Source organism: Formica exsecta, unplaced genomic scaffold (assembly GCF_003651465.1).
Source record: "Formica exsecta isolate Colony F162 unplaced genomic scaffold, ASM365146v1 scaffold1056, whole genome shotgun sequence".
Lineage (NCBI taxonomy): Eukaryota > Metazoa > Arthropoda > Insecta > Hymenoptera > Formicidae > Formica > Formica exsecta.
In genome coordinates, this window is record NW_021848396.1 from 182,319 (window position 1) to 197,749 (window position 15,431).

The window sequence follows — 15,431 nt, forward strand, 5'->3', positions numbered from 1 at the left end:
ATATATAGAGAGAGATTAAAAAGTATATTCATATTTTGTATTTCTAGAAGTACCAATAAAGGCACTCAATTGTTAGACCTTGAAAAGTATTTCAAGCAGCAAGCTATTCTTGCGGAGCAAAAAAGAAAATTGAAGAAAGTATCTAAGATTCCTTGTGACAAAGATCATTTAGTACCAGCCAAAAAAACAAAATTATCCAGTATTGACACAAAGACAAATAAAAGATACCAAAAATCTAAAGCTGAGAATAGAAAAAATGATATTCTGCAAATTATAGATGAGGCAGGTTGCTCAAACATAACAAATGGAATTGTAGACAATAGTTCTGAAAGCGAATACATTCCTAGTGATGATGACTCAGGTAATAATAATATTTGATATGTTTGATAAAAGAAAAACTTGAGAAATATATATTTGTATTTTTATTAAAATAACAAAATATTTTTTAGATGCAGAATATAAAGTATCATGTGTATCCAAAAAGAGGAAAACTTCGGCTAAATCAGGAAACATACGCACAAAGAGAAGTATGTATTGTTTACTACACAATAAATTGGTATTTTTCTTAACTTATCATATTTCTACTCCTATTATTATTTTATTTCTTATTACATGTATCTTGTTATTTTTATTATTTTGTGTTACTCTTTATTATTGTATATATATTAATCTCATTTATTTTTTTAAATATGTCTAGCTCAAGACGACGGAGATAGTCGAATATTCAAGCAAAGAATGGAAACAGAATGCTATCCTAAAGATGAAGCAATGCACAAAATTAATGATATCTTTAAAGTGCCACAATGTATTTGGGAAAACTTATACAGGTAAAATATATACATTAAGAGTAATTATATATATATATAGTACGTATATTTAATACAACTGGAAGGATAAAGAGATTTAAATTTATTATATTAGTTATTTATTTACTATTTATTATATATAAATATTTAATTTTATTTGACAATTTGGATTAATATATGATTAATGATTTTTTTTAATAATACATTTTTTCTATCTATAAATGTTTTATTTATGCAGGTATCAAAGGGTCGCCGTTCAATGGCTCTGGGAATTACATAGTCGTAAGTTAGGCGGCTTGATGGGTGATGAGATGGGATTAGGAAAAACTGTGCAAGTTATCGCATTTCTCGCCGGTTTGGACTGTAGTGAATTGCTCTCTCACAATGGAAGGTATTAAATATATTTATCTTAACTTAAACATGTTTTTTAATTGTACATGATGTAAAATTCATACAAGATCTATAGAATATTATTTTCTCGAAAAAAAGGAAAAAAGGAACATGTCTATATTATTTTGTTTTTGTTATTTATCTTATCATCTATATATAAAGATATGTAATGAAAAATAAATATTGCATGCATGATTGATAGATACAGGGGATTAGGACCGACTATAGTTGTATGCCCTGCTACTTTAATGGAGCAGTGGGTGAAACATTTTCACGATTGGTGGCCTTTCTTTAGAGTCGTTGTACTTCACCATTCTGGGGGTTACAATGGTAAGTGTAAATGCATCAGAAAAGATCAATTTTATAATAATCTAAGAATTTGTTAATTAATTTTACTAAAGAATTTTAATAAAAAATTTTAATGCTCTTCTTGAAAACATTATTATCGGAATAAAAGTGAAGTTGTCACAATATAAAAAGAAGATTTGGAGGAATTGTTTCAATTTCATAAGTTTTATTGTGTTCATAATTTTTATACATATATTAATTATACCATTATATTTATTTGTATTCATACTTCTTATATGAAGCAAATAATAACATTCAACAGTGTATTAATTATAAAAATGAATAGAATAGAATCATATCATATTCATGATATTCTCATCCAGGTGATCCAGAAAGTCTGATAGAATCTTTGCAAACCGGCGGAATACTCGTTACTTCTTACAATGGAGTTCTCAGGCACAAAGATTTGCTCGTATCCAATCAGTGGCATTATGTTATTCTCGATGAAGGCCACAAGATTCGTAATCCGCAAGCAAAGGTGATTTAATTGTTAAGATTGGGAGAAATTACTCAGTATACATTTTTTTTTGTATTTTCTATATATATATTTATTTATTATATTTGTTTTATGATATTAGCTTATTTAACAAATAATTGTCTGTGTGTAAAAGAGATGCAAGTATTGCTTGTATCGATTAAATTATATCTTTCATAATAACCAATAGAACGAACGATTGATTCGCAGGTAAGCCGTGCAGTGAAGCAATTCTCGACACCGCATCGATTGCTGTTGAGTGGCAGTCCGATGCAGAATTCTCTGAAGGAGCTGTGGTCATTGTTCGATTTTATTTTACCTGGTAAATTGGGCACTCTGCCTGCATTCCTGGAACATTGCGCAACTCCCATAACACGTGGTGGTTATGCAAATGCTACGCCATTACAGGAAGCCATGGCTCTCCAAGTAGCCACTATGCTGAAAGACACCATCATGCCCTACATGCTCCGAAGGACGAAGAACGATGTGAAGCATCATCTCACTTTGCCGGAGAAAAACGAGCAGGTTTTTGCATTTTTTTTCTAAATAAATTTCCTATCTTTTTTTATGGACACATACTATTATTCTTTCATTTTTTTATCTTTCTTCTAGATATATTTATTTTTTTTGTTATCATTACAGATTATTTTTTGGGAAAACATTTTGTGAACTTTGTCTTTTATACATATATATATGGAATTATCATTATTTATATACATATATCTTAATTGAATAAAAATAAATTATTTCTTTTTACTTTCTCTTCCTCAGGTGTTATTTTGTAGCTTAACGGACGAGCAGAAAAAATTATATAAAAAGTATCTATGTTCGGAAGATGTGTCCCTTATTTTACATGAGAAAAATAATCATGATACTGGAAGATACAGAGCAAGATTTCTTATCGCATTGTCAGCATTGAGAAAGATATGCAATCATCCAGACTTGTTTCTGTACACCAGAGAATTCGTAAGAACCCCCTTTCCCCCTATCAACTGTATTATAATAAGAATTAATTAATTCTTTACAATATCAATTTACTTTACAAATCTTGCTTTTATTTAAGGATTCAGATGAAGATATCACTTTGTCCGAAAAACAGTTAGAGGAATTCGGTTACTGGAAACGCGCTGGAAAAATGAATGTGGTTCGATCTCTCTTGAAAATTTGGCATAAACAACAACATAGAGTGTTACTTTTCACTCAGGGAAGGCAGGTAAATGATATTTCTGGACATTACAAACAAATAGATTTTATATTTGAAAAATATTCGTCAGATTTCGAAAGTTAAAATGCTCATATAAAGAAGATGTCTTTTGATAGTCAAATATTATGTCTCACATTAGAATGATATAATTTTTTACAAAAGTATACTTTAATTTTCGCAATTTTTAAAATTAAAAATATAGATAAAAATATAATGTCATTAAATATATTATTAATTATGTAATATAAAAAATAAAATTATTGCAACTTATATTTTTTTTGTAGATGCTTCACGTTTTGGAGTGTCTATTGCAACACGAAGGATATACCTATTTGAGAATGGATGGGACAACAGCTATGTCTCAACGACAACAAACGATTCACACATTTAATACTGTATGCATTAAGCTCGTGGAAAGATTGATCTCTGTGTAATGGAAATAAGCAACATTTCTATTATAATATTTTAACAAATTTCTTTTTTTTTTCGAGAAGCACTCGTCATATTTCGTGTTTTTGCTGACCACACGCGTAGGAGGTCTGGGAGTAAATCTAACCGGTGCGGATCGAGTGATCATTTACGATCCGGATTGGAATCCAGCTACGGATGCTCAAGCGAGGGAACGCGCATGGAGAATAGGCCAGAATAAACAAGTCACTGTTTACAGGCTAATTACCGCTGGTACGATTGAAGAAAAGGTTAGCAACAACTAATTATCATATTTTACGAATCTTATAAAAATGTTATATATAATTAGTTATTATAATTGAAATATCTTTTTCTATATAAAATTTGAATAAACATATTTTAAAAACAGTGTTCTACATATATATTCTTTTTATTGTATTATATTATTTTATGTAATATAATAAAGAGAGCTCTTTACAATTTTTTCTTTTCAGATGTATCATAGACAGATCTTTAAAATATTACTTTCGAACAAAGTTCTTGATGAGCCACGCCAGCGTCGATTATTCAAAACAACAGATTTGGTAGAGTTATTTAATCTAAACGAGCCGATAGATGGCAAGTCTTCAGAATCTGACCATTTATTTAGAGAATCCAAATTAATGCCCGCATCTATCGGCTTTTCTCTCAGTAAGATCGAACAGATGAAAAGATTAGCTTCAGCTATCAGCAAAAAAATAAGCGCGAATGTAAGATTAACATGCGACAAAAATAAGTATGCAAGTAATAGTATTTGCGAGGGAAAACAACATGATGAACAAAATAATAATTCGAAACACACCGAGACTCTCACTACGAAAAATGATATATTTGTGAACAAAACATTATCTTGCGATCTAATGAGCATATCAAAATCTCCAGCCAGATATAATGAAGATTCGAATACGAATTCAGATGCGGATATCGAAAGGAGTAGCAATGTAGAAAATAAGAATACATTTAACGAGAATAATCAGCAAACTATAGTTACAATAAAATCTATCAATGATAATACCATGGAAAAGAAAAATAAATCCATTTTAAATGACGATAAAGTCACCTCACATAATGTACCGTCTGTTTGTAAACGTAAGAAGCATAGAAGAGATTCACATTCGGACAAGAGAAATATTTCCGCAATGTTTGAGGGAGAGCGTGTTTCTTGTCTGATAGGTCGCCGGCTAGGACATTCTAATGAAAAGGAAGAATCGATTTCGACTACGGACGATGATTACGTATTGAGAAAATTATTCACCAAATCAAGTAAGTGTAATATATTTATATTTTATATATTTTTTTAAGAGTGTACTTATTTGATTTATAACTTTATCTAATAATTAGATGAATGTGTTGAATTTAAGTATATTCAACACACATTCATTCATTCATTCATGTACAAGTTTAAATGTTGTTATTAATATATAAAAGTCACATATAATATTTGCAATATATTTAATATTTTTATTAAATACTAAACGTTATAAAAAAAATTACGCATATAGAATCCTATTTGTATTTGTTTTAGCTGTCAGTTCCGCCTTTGAACACGAAGCAGTATTATCGAATGCATGTCATAACGGCGACGGCGAGAACACGTTGCAGCGTTTCGCACGTGAATCGGCGCAAGAAAGCATGAATTTCGTCCGTCAATCAGGGAAATTTTGCTGGAGACCAGCGTAGAATAGACACAATAATTTATAATGCCAACTCTGCATATTTATTTTCCCTTTTTTTTCTATAAGTTTAATTTTATATATATATATATGCAATTTTTGCATTTCTTACAAAAAAAATGCTGTGAAAAAACTGTATGTGATCTGAGTGTGTGTGTGTAATAAGATTTATAATCATTTTTTTTTTTAAACAAAATTTTTTCGCATGTGTTTTGTAGTAATTAAATACTTAAACAATATGTAGTAATTAAATAATTAAACAATATGTTTTGATAAAAAGTAAACTATTTTTTATAATATTACAATGTATTATAGTACTATCCCTATTGTATAAATATATTTACTTACCAAAATAATATATATCTCAATATATTTTATTCATGTGCTTTATATACAAAACAACTTAATCTTACCTCTATCTGTTAATTCTCTCTGTATTTCAATTCATATACATCTCATAATATGGATATCCATGAATACATGGATATTTTACAAAAAGAATATTATTATGATAAAAAAAATAACATTGTTATTATATAGTTATTAATTTATTAGTTTAGCGTAAAAAGATATATATTGAGCAAACATAAAGAAAAACAGATAGAGTATAGGTATTTGAGATAAAATTACAATATCAAAAATGTAATTTTTCTTTGACAACAGGACTGAATTGTTTGGTCCAATATCATCAACTTAGCTTACTCAGAATACATTTTATAACAAAGTATTCTATCAATGTCGCAAAAATGTCTCCAGATTAGGTCCAGACTTGCCTAATGGATCTTCTGGGAACATGATGTAATCCCCGACGAAAGTTGGCGTCAACAAACGATTCAAGATTGTATCGCGCCATTCTGGCTTCTCCTCATACAAATCTCTATATTGATCCGAGGAAATCACTATTCCTTTGCACGCTGTCGCATATTCCAAAATAAACCTGCAATGAAAGAGGCAAGGCTTTGCAATCCAACTTTTCATTATGGCTTTGAAGCATTATAATAAATAAGAATAAACTTTTAAAATTATAAGAGTTATTTGTATATAAAATATAAATAAATATATAATTTCAAAAAAGCAAAGATCTGTTATAACTTAATATTATATGTAAAAACTTATTTTTCTTTAGCAAGATTAAGTTGTTTTTTGTATAAGTATTGTAATTGATAATTAACATTTTTGTAAAAATATGTATTTACATAATAGATTTCATATTATATATGGTTAATTACAAAAAAATGAACTAAATGATTAAAGATATCTTATTATGCACAGATAGTTTTTCTATTTATATAATAAAGATGTATGGCAAATTTACCGGTCATCATAAGGTGTAATTTGTCTGCCCTCGACGTTGCGACTAGGTGTAAAAACAACTACACCCTTTTTATATAACTCTTCAAGTAACGTAAATTTTCGAAAATAGTTTGGTAAAAAAACTTTCACAGCATGACCCCTTATTGTAAAATAATCTACCACTAATTGGATGCCTTTTACAGAAAACATCCGATGATTTGAATGGCTAAAATATAAAATGTATTTCGCTTAAAATAACAACTAAAACAAAATGTATAAAACTACATTGCAAGTGTATACTTTTTATAATTTTATATAATTATTCACACACATAACATTAGCTTAAGGAAATTTGTCATTAAAATAGATAAAAAAAAGGATCATACGCCATCCCCACATTGCATCCATCGACAATTATCTCTCTTAATTTATGACTTGAGTCTGGATTATTTTGTTCACCAGATACAATTGTCTTTGCTTTTTTTTCACGGGATTGTGCATTAGATTGTGAGAGAATTGAATATTGTCTCTTTTTTCGTTTCTTGTATGGTGACAATGTAACTTTATCAAAATTGTGACGCAGTTTTTGTCTCTTCTGTACAGGTTCTGTATCCATCTTTAGATATTCTAGATTTTTCTGGTCTGGCTTTGTATCTATCACAAAATTCACTCTTTCATTTGTCTCATCATCACAATACGTCGTACTTCTCTCATATGTATCTGATGTTGAATTCTTGAGAGAAGACCATAACTCAATCACATCGTCTTCTTTTGGTGACGGTGCTAAATGTGACAAGTATGATTTAGAATAGCATCAAATTAAATAAATTCTTCTATTACACAGTCTTCCTAATAAAAAAAAAAGAAAAAAATTGATTCACCTATATTTTCTCCATTGCTTAAAGATTGTGTACTCGATGATTGTATAATGGATAAATTTGATAGTGTTATTGACGATCTGTTTTTGTTTTGTCTAAGAGATCTCCGCAATTCTTTCTTTCCCGATTTTCGCTGTGAAGATGAGGGTAATGTTGTTGGACTGCACTCGATGATGCTGAGCGAAGCGTCTTCTTCTTCTTTTCCACTTGTTTCATTATCACTGTCATTTATAATGATTACACTATTCCGCGAAGGACATTCTCTATTCAGAGAAAACAATGCATTTTGTTCATCCAACTTGTGCAGCATTCCACGAGTCAATACCCCTTTTCTTTCATACTTTTCATTGTTGACAAGATTACGTATTTTCCTTAGCTCGCCCGGGCTAACACAAATTTGATTGGTAACACAATTATCAATCTTTAACATTGTTCAATAGACATTTAATCGCGTTAATTGTTACCTTTTTTTCAAATAGTTCACTAGCTCTTGATAAGGTTCTGTCTTTGGATTTTTCTTCCTTCTCCTTCTACTAGGCTGGTTGTCAGTCATCGTAAATTTAAATTTTGCAAAAGAAACCACGTAAAATAAATCAAGTTAAAAAAAATCTGATTAAATATTTGTTCGATACTCAAAACATTTATCAAAACTTACAGATACTTTCATCATTTTCGTTGCATACATCCTGCATCCATGCAGATTTCCACGCATATGTAATCGTTGTCATAACTCGGTGGGAAAGATGGCGAGACACTCCATATGGTCTTTGATCGCGTCTCGACAGATGATAAAGCAAACGATAACACCGACAGATGGTCGACCGCTTGGGGGAGCCACCAGCGCGACTCAATAAATGAGCGAGGCGCGCCGGACGGGTGACAGGTGACGGGCGACGGGCGGTGTTCCGCGGAGCGTGACGGGTGACAAGCGGTGCGTAGTGTGTATTGGTGACATTATTAGAGTGACAAACGGTGGAAGAACGAACGGCGGACGGACCGCGATGATGTTTGACAGCGGTAGCGACCGACGCTAACAATAAGTGACGCATCTCCGGCAATCTCCGGCTGCGAAGAAGAAGCACGCGAGAGCAATCGATCGGCGAGAAATGCGGTCGAGAAGAGTCTCGTAATACAAATAACGCTTCACCAGGGAATCGCGCGCGCTCGCTCGCTCGTCTTATTATGGCAGAATGGATGAACGCAAATTGTTGCCGTTGCTGATACTCTTCCTGGCAAGTAAGTACTTTGCCGAATTATAACCACGAAGAAGAGAGAGAGAGAGAGATACATGCATCCGGGATTGAGAAATAACGTCGCGATCCTATTCACGACGATCATGCGATCCATGTCCGGCTATAGTACATATTAGCGTCGACGATCGTTACAATTCAGGGTCGAGTTATGTAAAGATACTATCTCGTTGTTGCTCTCCGTCGTTTGCATCGTTTCCGTTGCTATTGCCATTTGCGTCACCGTCGCATAAGTATTGGTAGAGAGTACAGGTAGAATCACCTGCCGCGTCCTCGACGAGACTCGTTATTACATATCATTATGTTATTTTTTGTAAAGCGTTCGAGATTAAAATCACACGAACGTCTATAAGTCTATTCCTTTCAGTTACATTTTTATGCACTTTTTTTACAATAAGATAATTGTATATATGTATATGTAAATATTCACGTTTTAAAGAAAGAAAAAAAGGAAATAACAGCGCGGAAAATGCAACTGAAACAAAGTAATACTTTTTTAGTTATTCTATCTAACTATAGTTTGATTAAAAATTCTGACTGGAATTTGTTACGAGATATTCTGTCTGTATTTGGTTTAGCTAGTTATTGCGTTATGATTTTGCTTCAATTGTGCTTGAATTTTGCTGCTTGAGACGAATCAATCTCAGAGCACAATTCTATAAACATATATCTTTAAAACATTAAGTATAGTTAGAAAATACAGTTTCTAATTTAGGTTTTTAATGTCTTTATTAAACATAACTTATGTTTCTCTTGCGTTATATCTCTATTGGGATCGTTTTAATATGTTTTACTTGTTTGTGCTTAACAGAGTAATCATTCCTAAGAAGGCTTAATAAATTTGTTTATCAATCTATTCATATACATTCACATCGCTTATAAATTTATTCTGAGAAAGGAATCAAATTCAGATTTCTGCTAGCTAGTATACAATTCAAACTCACAAGTCAATTTTCTTGATATGTCTTAATAGAACCATACAATAAGTATGAATAATCTCACGACATTTATTTATGAATTTGCAGGATGGCAGGATATAGGGGCCGTGGTACCGATGCGGCACATTGCCGTGGACGTGGGTAGAGACCTGCAGCTGGCTTGCGCCGACGAAAGCATTCTTTCGCATTCCGAAGAATCGAATGCGAGAGTGATGTGGATAAGAGAAGGACGAGAGGATGGACAGATTGAACGGCTGAAGGTCGAGCCAAATGGCGTGCTGAAGCTATTGAACGTCAGCGTGGATGATGCTGGCAATTATTCGTGCACCCTGGACGACGATCGCGATGCTGTGAAAGCCAGAATCAACGTGGAAGTTAGAAGTACGTTCGTGCAATTGTTTGCAATATTGTGAATGAATCACGTACAACAAATAGCGACATTTCAAATTCTGTCTATTAAAAAGATATCAGCTGTAAATTATTCGAGTTTTAGATTTGTTCTGGAAAATTTGAACAATTTAATAATATAAAACTTTAGTTATGGATTCTAAGTTTAATGAAAAAATACTTTTAGCACCTCCTCCAGCCCTGCACAATGTGTGGGTCAAGCCATCCACGATATTGGCTAACATTCTATGGGAAGTGGCTGGTACTGGCGGTTACCCTATCATAGACTTCACTGCCGAATATCGTTTGAAGCCAGTTGCAGGCGAAGAACCGGAAGAGTGGAAGCCCATTATTCCAACACACATTCCTCCAAATTCTGTAAATATTCCAAATTATTTAAAACCATAGAATAGAAAACGGGGATGGAAAACGCGTGATAGGACGAGATAAGTCGATAACGTTATATAATATTGCAATTATTGCAACAGTGTGTTTAGTATAACATTATTTGAAACACTATTGAAAAACATTATATGTGCATATTTATTTTATATTAAGAAATTTATATATATAAAGATATTGATAAAAAATATATGTAAGAATGAAACTTTGTGACATAGCATTACAGAGTTATTCCATCCTTTATAAAAAGAAACTAATCAAACTAAGACTAACCAGTGTTTCATTATTTTAAAGAGACAAATCGACGTGTATCATTTGGTGCCAAACACTACATACTCATTTCGAGTGTGGGCAACCAATCAGTTGGGAAGAGGAGAGATTGTGGAGGTCGAGGGTCATACGCATCACAGCGTAGAAGAATTGGGTATTTTGTTGCAATTGCTCTTATAATATATAATTAAATCGCACGGCTATATCGTATTATAGAGATCTATTTACTGGGATAAAGTTTTAAACTTTGTATATTGTCATGGAACTCTTTTGCTGCCATTCTAAATTACATAAAAATACAAAAATTAAAAAGAAAAAGTATGTTGCTTACATGAATATCATGATATTCATAGTTTTAGAGTGATTAAAAGTCTTGTAGCTCTCTTTTAAGAAAAAAACATCTTTTTTTTTTTATGAGTGATGATTTATTTTTATTTATTTTTATGAGTTTTAGGATATTCTATGTGTATAATGTGTCTTTTAGAAATTATAAGAGATACACTTTTTCTATTTAAACGTTTCTTGTACAGTATCTGAACTAAAAACTAATATATCTTTATATTATGCGACTAATTTTCAGAACTCGCCCGACATCTTTTAGCCGGCGTAGAGAATTTTGATACGCGTGTCTGGGTGGCAGCCGTAGGTATTGTGATGGGCACACTTATGATTCTTGGTTTAGGTACTTGTTACCTACTGTATCGCGAGTGCAAGGCACCCTGTAAGCATTTCCTATCTGGTAACCATACCGTAAGAGCTTCTCCGCTTCTACTCTGTCTCTTTACTGCTGCTACTACTACTACTACTACTACTTTTTTCCGCTGGTGATGATCGTACCGTTTATGGCTCATTCCTTTGAGAAGCACGATTCTCTCAGAGGGTTGTTCTCTCCTTCATAGAAGCCTTCGTGCAAATTAGCTAAAGAACTATATATTCTTCACTATTTATCCAACAGAAATATTAGCAATCTTAGCCGGCTAGCTGACTTATATCTATGGCTCTGATCTTTAGCTTTTTCTCTATTACGCGACATACACAGCCATATTCTTCCAAATTATCAGTACTTTTATATAATATCTCGTTTCTATATACTCTCTAAGCACTTGCAAACTTTTCATTAGGTTCAGCATCTAACAAGTATGATAAGCATTTAAACAGATCTCCTCATCAATTATATTAATACAACACTTTTCGAGCCGCCGCACCGAACGCTAAAAATGAGCACTCAAATATTAATCTATTTAACATTTCTATCTTTTATATGATATATAGCACTCACTGGAATGAAATCTTGAACTTCTCGATGGAATTTTTCTCGCCGCAGATTCTCACTTGTCTGGTTACTAACTTTTTTACGAATACGTATATTTTTTCTTGCTATTCCGATTAGATGTTACTTATAATGTACTGTATAATGTTAATGAGATACAATAATGCCTGCCGATAATAATCTAGTGCAATGAATAGTAGATATTATAATAGTCATAGAAAGCATTTTATGATCTAGTTGAGTAACCGATAAGACCAATCTTCGGCAATCTTGAGGTAGGTCAAGGGTAGCACGTCCATTTGTCAGGCAAACGATTGGCATCAGAATCACATTGTTACAAATAAACAAAGATTGTCAATAAAATAATTGGAAATTATGTGAGAAGACTATACACACAATTAACAAAATTCCGAGATGTAAAAGACATGTTTTTCGATACCTGACAAAGAAAAACCGGTGAAGGGAGAGGGTAGAAGCTAATAAGGTCCGTGGCCCAGGCCAATGAAAATTAATCTCCGTTCCGAAATTGCAGCGCAGCTGGAGGAGCAGGAGGTGATTGAACTCGTTCCCAACATCATTCTGAATCCGGGATTTTTCGACGAGCGCACCGAGCACGTACCGCAAGATGAGAACTTCAACAATCAGACGACCACCCGCCTCAATAACAACAGCGTTGTGCAACCTAGACGGCTTTAGCGTCGTTTTTCGTTTAGCTTAGACTCGCTCCGCTCTAAAGTAAGTAAATTGGATGCAGTTTTTCACGTCGTTTCGAACATAAGCAACCGAATTTATCGGAAAGGCCTCGAGTTTGTTTAAAAAAAAAAAAAACAAGAAAAAAAGAAAAAATAATGATCGACGAAGTCGATACACTAAGATGCAAGACTATTTAGCGATTTAACGGCGAAAGGAGAATATGCTGGGAATTTCGGGTTATTTCGAGTTCATCGATAGCATCGAGTGTCCCACTAGTTTTCTCGATCTTCCCGTTACAATCAGAGATCGAACGAAAGAACCGGGTTTTTTCTAAAAGGGTTTTCGTAGAGTTTTTGCAATGCGATTTTAAGAATTCTTCTAAGATATTCGCAGAAAATCATCGTTATTCTTGAAAAATGAAGGATGAAATTTAAGTAAATAAGATTTTTATATACAGTGATGAAAAAAAGTGTAATTTAGATCGATTATAAAGCTCATTTTCGAGAACCGGGAGATATATCTTCCTTGCAAAATAAATATTATGATTTTAGATTTATAGAAACGAAAAATTTATTGTGCCGAAACGGAAGAAATTGAAAAAAAAATTTTATTATTGTTCGATCCCTGATGTACGACGCCCAACAATGAAGTGTTCAAAACCCAGAGTAAGACTTCACATCAGATTTCTTTGCGAGATGAGATAATAGATTTTTTGGAGATGTTTACTACAGGACGTTCTCTGTCTCTGTCTCTTTCTCTTTCTCTTTTTCTCGCATAGTTTCTCGACGAGATAATGATTGCTCATAGTGATCGAGCTTAAAAGAAGTGGAACTCCTGTGAGCCAAAAGAATCGTAGTAAGACTGTAACCCTCTAAGGGGGTATATAATTTAAAACAACTCGAAAAGAGAATCACAAATCATAATAATCGATATTATCAAAAAAAGAAAGATATATTTTACAATTGTTTTTACTTTTTCGAAAATCATCGCAATGAGTGAATAGCACACATGTGTGAGTATTAAGATTTTTTTTTAATGCTCATTTATCGTTTAAGCAATCGAATCGTACATACGGTATGTATGATATGACAAATTTACTGCCGTTTTAAGGTGTGCACAAGTCGTTGAAAGTTCCTTTCTAGGAATCTCCGTGAAAAATCTCTTCTTTTTTTTGTTTTATTTATTATAAATATATGTGTAGATATATCTCACATTTTTTTGTCTTTGTAAATATGTGCTCGTTATGTGCTCTCTGTGGAAAAATCTCGAGAATTGGAGGGATATGGAAGAATATCCGTTTTAATATCGTAGTAATAGTATACATTGAGATATCGTTTATATGTTAGATTTTATCGATATTTTTCACAGTTAGTCTTGATGCGATTATTCGAGGAATGCGAATAATATTGCTTTGGCACACCTTCGGCACAAACTTGCCTCTGCATCACTTTAATAGCTACACTTTAATAACTACAACTGTGTCTACGACTTACTGGCTAACGCGTTTTGATTCGCAAAAATCAAATTTTCCTAAACAGCGACTAAAAAGGAAGAAAAAAAAAAAGAAAAAAACGGGCAGATAACTGTACAAATCATATGAGTTGCAACAAGTACAATAAACCGTACGACAGAGTAATTCACGGTGTCTCACTTCGAAAGCAGCATTTTTTGACGACGATTAGATTGATGTAAGATTCTAGTTAAGAAAAAAATCGATTGCATACTAGGAAAGTCTGTTAGACGTTCTTTTATTATGATGTTGTCGAAAGAAATGAGATGAATAGAAGTGAATCATCCGGCATATAGCAGCCTACGAGATGCGCGAGATGTAATAACTTGCTTGCATCGCGTGCAATAATAAGATTTCAATAATCACTAGCGCACCTAATTCTCTAATATTTAAATAAGATGAAAATAGAGCACATTATACATATTTTGAATAATGCTACCATATTAGAGCTGCGAATAAATCTTTACTGTAATTGTGAGCGATTGGACATTTTACGCAACACAAAGACACTGTGTTTCATGCATACGCGCAAAATTTCAATGTCAACGTTCAGTTTGCTGTATTTAATTTCTGTGAAATGAAAAAAAGATAATTGACGTAGCAGTAGAGTCGATTCAATTCAATTAATATATATTATAATTTTATTCTTGTATGTTATCACTATACTTTTACATTGCTTCACCTGCTCAGATAAAAAAAGACAAGAAAGCAACTTATTATTTGTGCCCAAGATATTATTTATTAAATTATTAAATAATTTGAAAAATTTTTTTTCTCTTAATTTCGGCGAAGTATGTAATATTTTTGTTAACATTATTGAATTTGCTCAGAGCACACAGTGACACACACATATATAAGCTTCAACTATGAGATGATAAAGTACTTTGATGCACGCAGGTTGTATAAAAATGGGTTGTGCGTTGTTACATTGAGGCTTTGAATCCGTTTCTCTGACACATTCTTATAAATATACATATATGCGTGCATATATATATACGTGTAAAAAAATTGTGATAAGAGTAAACGGATCGATATTCAGCTTCGTACTATGCACTCTGTGTTGTGAATGGTATATAGAAGTATATATATATATATATATATATTTATGGGCCCTTATTATAGGGTTTTTAGATAGTTCGATATGCAATATAGGAAATGCGATTTCCAACCAACGACATTTTTGTCCCCAGGAAACAA

The 15,431-nt window shown here is 32.5% G+C and overlaps 3 protein-coding genes across 5 annotated transcripts in view; 2 read left to right on the plus strand and 1 right to left on the minus strand.

The window, feature by feature from the left end:
- LOC115234030 (DNA excision repair protein ERCC-6-like) overlaps window positions 1-5,718 on the plus strand; it is a gene marked incomplete at its 5' end in the record, with an annotated part of 7,178 nt that extends 1,460 nt beyond the window's left edge. Inside the window, 13 exons of the mRNA XM_029804735.1 lie at window positions 48-361; window positions 450-527; window positions 698-827; window positions 1,045-1,197; window positions 1,399-1,526; window positions 1,868-2,022; window positions 2,230-2,544; window positions 2,791-2,985; window positions 3,083-3,232; window positions 3,508-3,618; window positions 3,718-3,921; window positions 4,126-4,933; window positions 5,196-5,718. Coding sequence (XP_029660595.1) covers window positions 48-361; window positions 450-527; window positions 698-827; window positions 1,045-1,197; window positions 1,399-1,526; window positions 1,868-2,022; window positions 2,230-2,544; window positions 2,791-2,985; window positions 3,083-3,232; window positions 3,508-3,618; window positions 3,718-3,921; window positions 4,126-4,933; window positions 5,196-5,350 — 2,896 coding nt within the window. The remainder of the gene's footprint in view (window positions 1-47; window positions 362-449; window positions 528-697; window positions 828-1,044; window positions 1,198-1,398; window positions 1,527-1,867; window positions 2,023-2,229; window positions 2,545-2,790; window positions 2,986-3,082; window positions 3,233-3,507; window positions 3,619-3,717; window positions 3,922-4,125; window positions 4,934-5,195) is intronic.
- LOC115233807 (endoribonuclease rege-1-like) lies at window positions 5,702-8,301 on the minus strand. The gene is made up of 6 exons (XM_029804404.1): window positions 8,170-8,301; window positions 7,979-8,052; window positions 7,518-7,900; window positions 7,023-7,419; window positions 6,659-6,862; window positions 5,702-6,280 (listed from the first exon to the last, which is right to left on the minus strand). Exons 1-6 carry the CDS (start codon window positions 8,224-8,226, stop codon window positions 6,076-6,078), a joined length of 1,320 nt encoding a protein of 439 aa, XP_029660264.1. The 5' UTR covers window positions 8,227-8,301; the 3' UTR covers window positions 5,702-6,075.
- Window positions 8,302-8,366: 65 nt separating this feature from the next.
- Window positions 8,367-14,272, plus strand: LOC115233813 (neuronal cell adhesion molecule). Of its 3 annotated transcripts, none has more exons than XM_029804416.1 (6): window positions 8,367-8,750; window positions 9,790-10,083; window positions 10,277-10,467; window positions 10,786-10,915; window positions 11,342-11,500; window positions 12,564-14,272. In XM_029804416.1, the coding sequence occupies exons 1-6, from the start codon at window positions 8,705-8,707 to the stop codon at window positions 12,725-12,727; spliced, it is 984 nt and encodes a 327-aa protein (XP_029660276.1). In that variant the 5' UTR covers window positions 8,367-8,704; the 3' UTR covers window positions 12,728-14,272. The 3 variants fall into 3 exon arrangements, with proteins under 3 accessions (XP_029660276.1, XP_029660284.1, XP_029660291.1); XM_029804424.1 differs by having other exon boundaries at window positions 8,368-8,750; window positions 11,342-11,482; XM_029804431.1 differs by having other exon boundaries at window positions 8,368-8,750; window positions 11,342-11,482; window positions 12,569-14,272.
- Window positions 14,273-15,431: the final 1,159 nt, after the last annotated feature.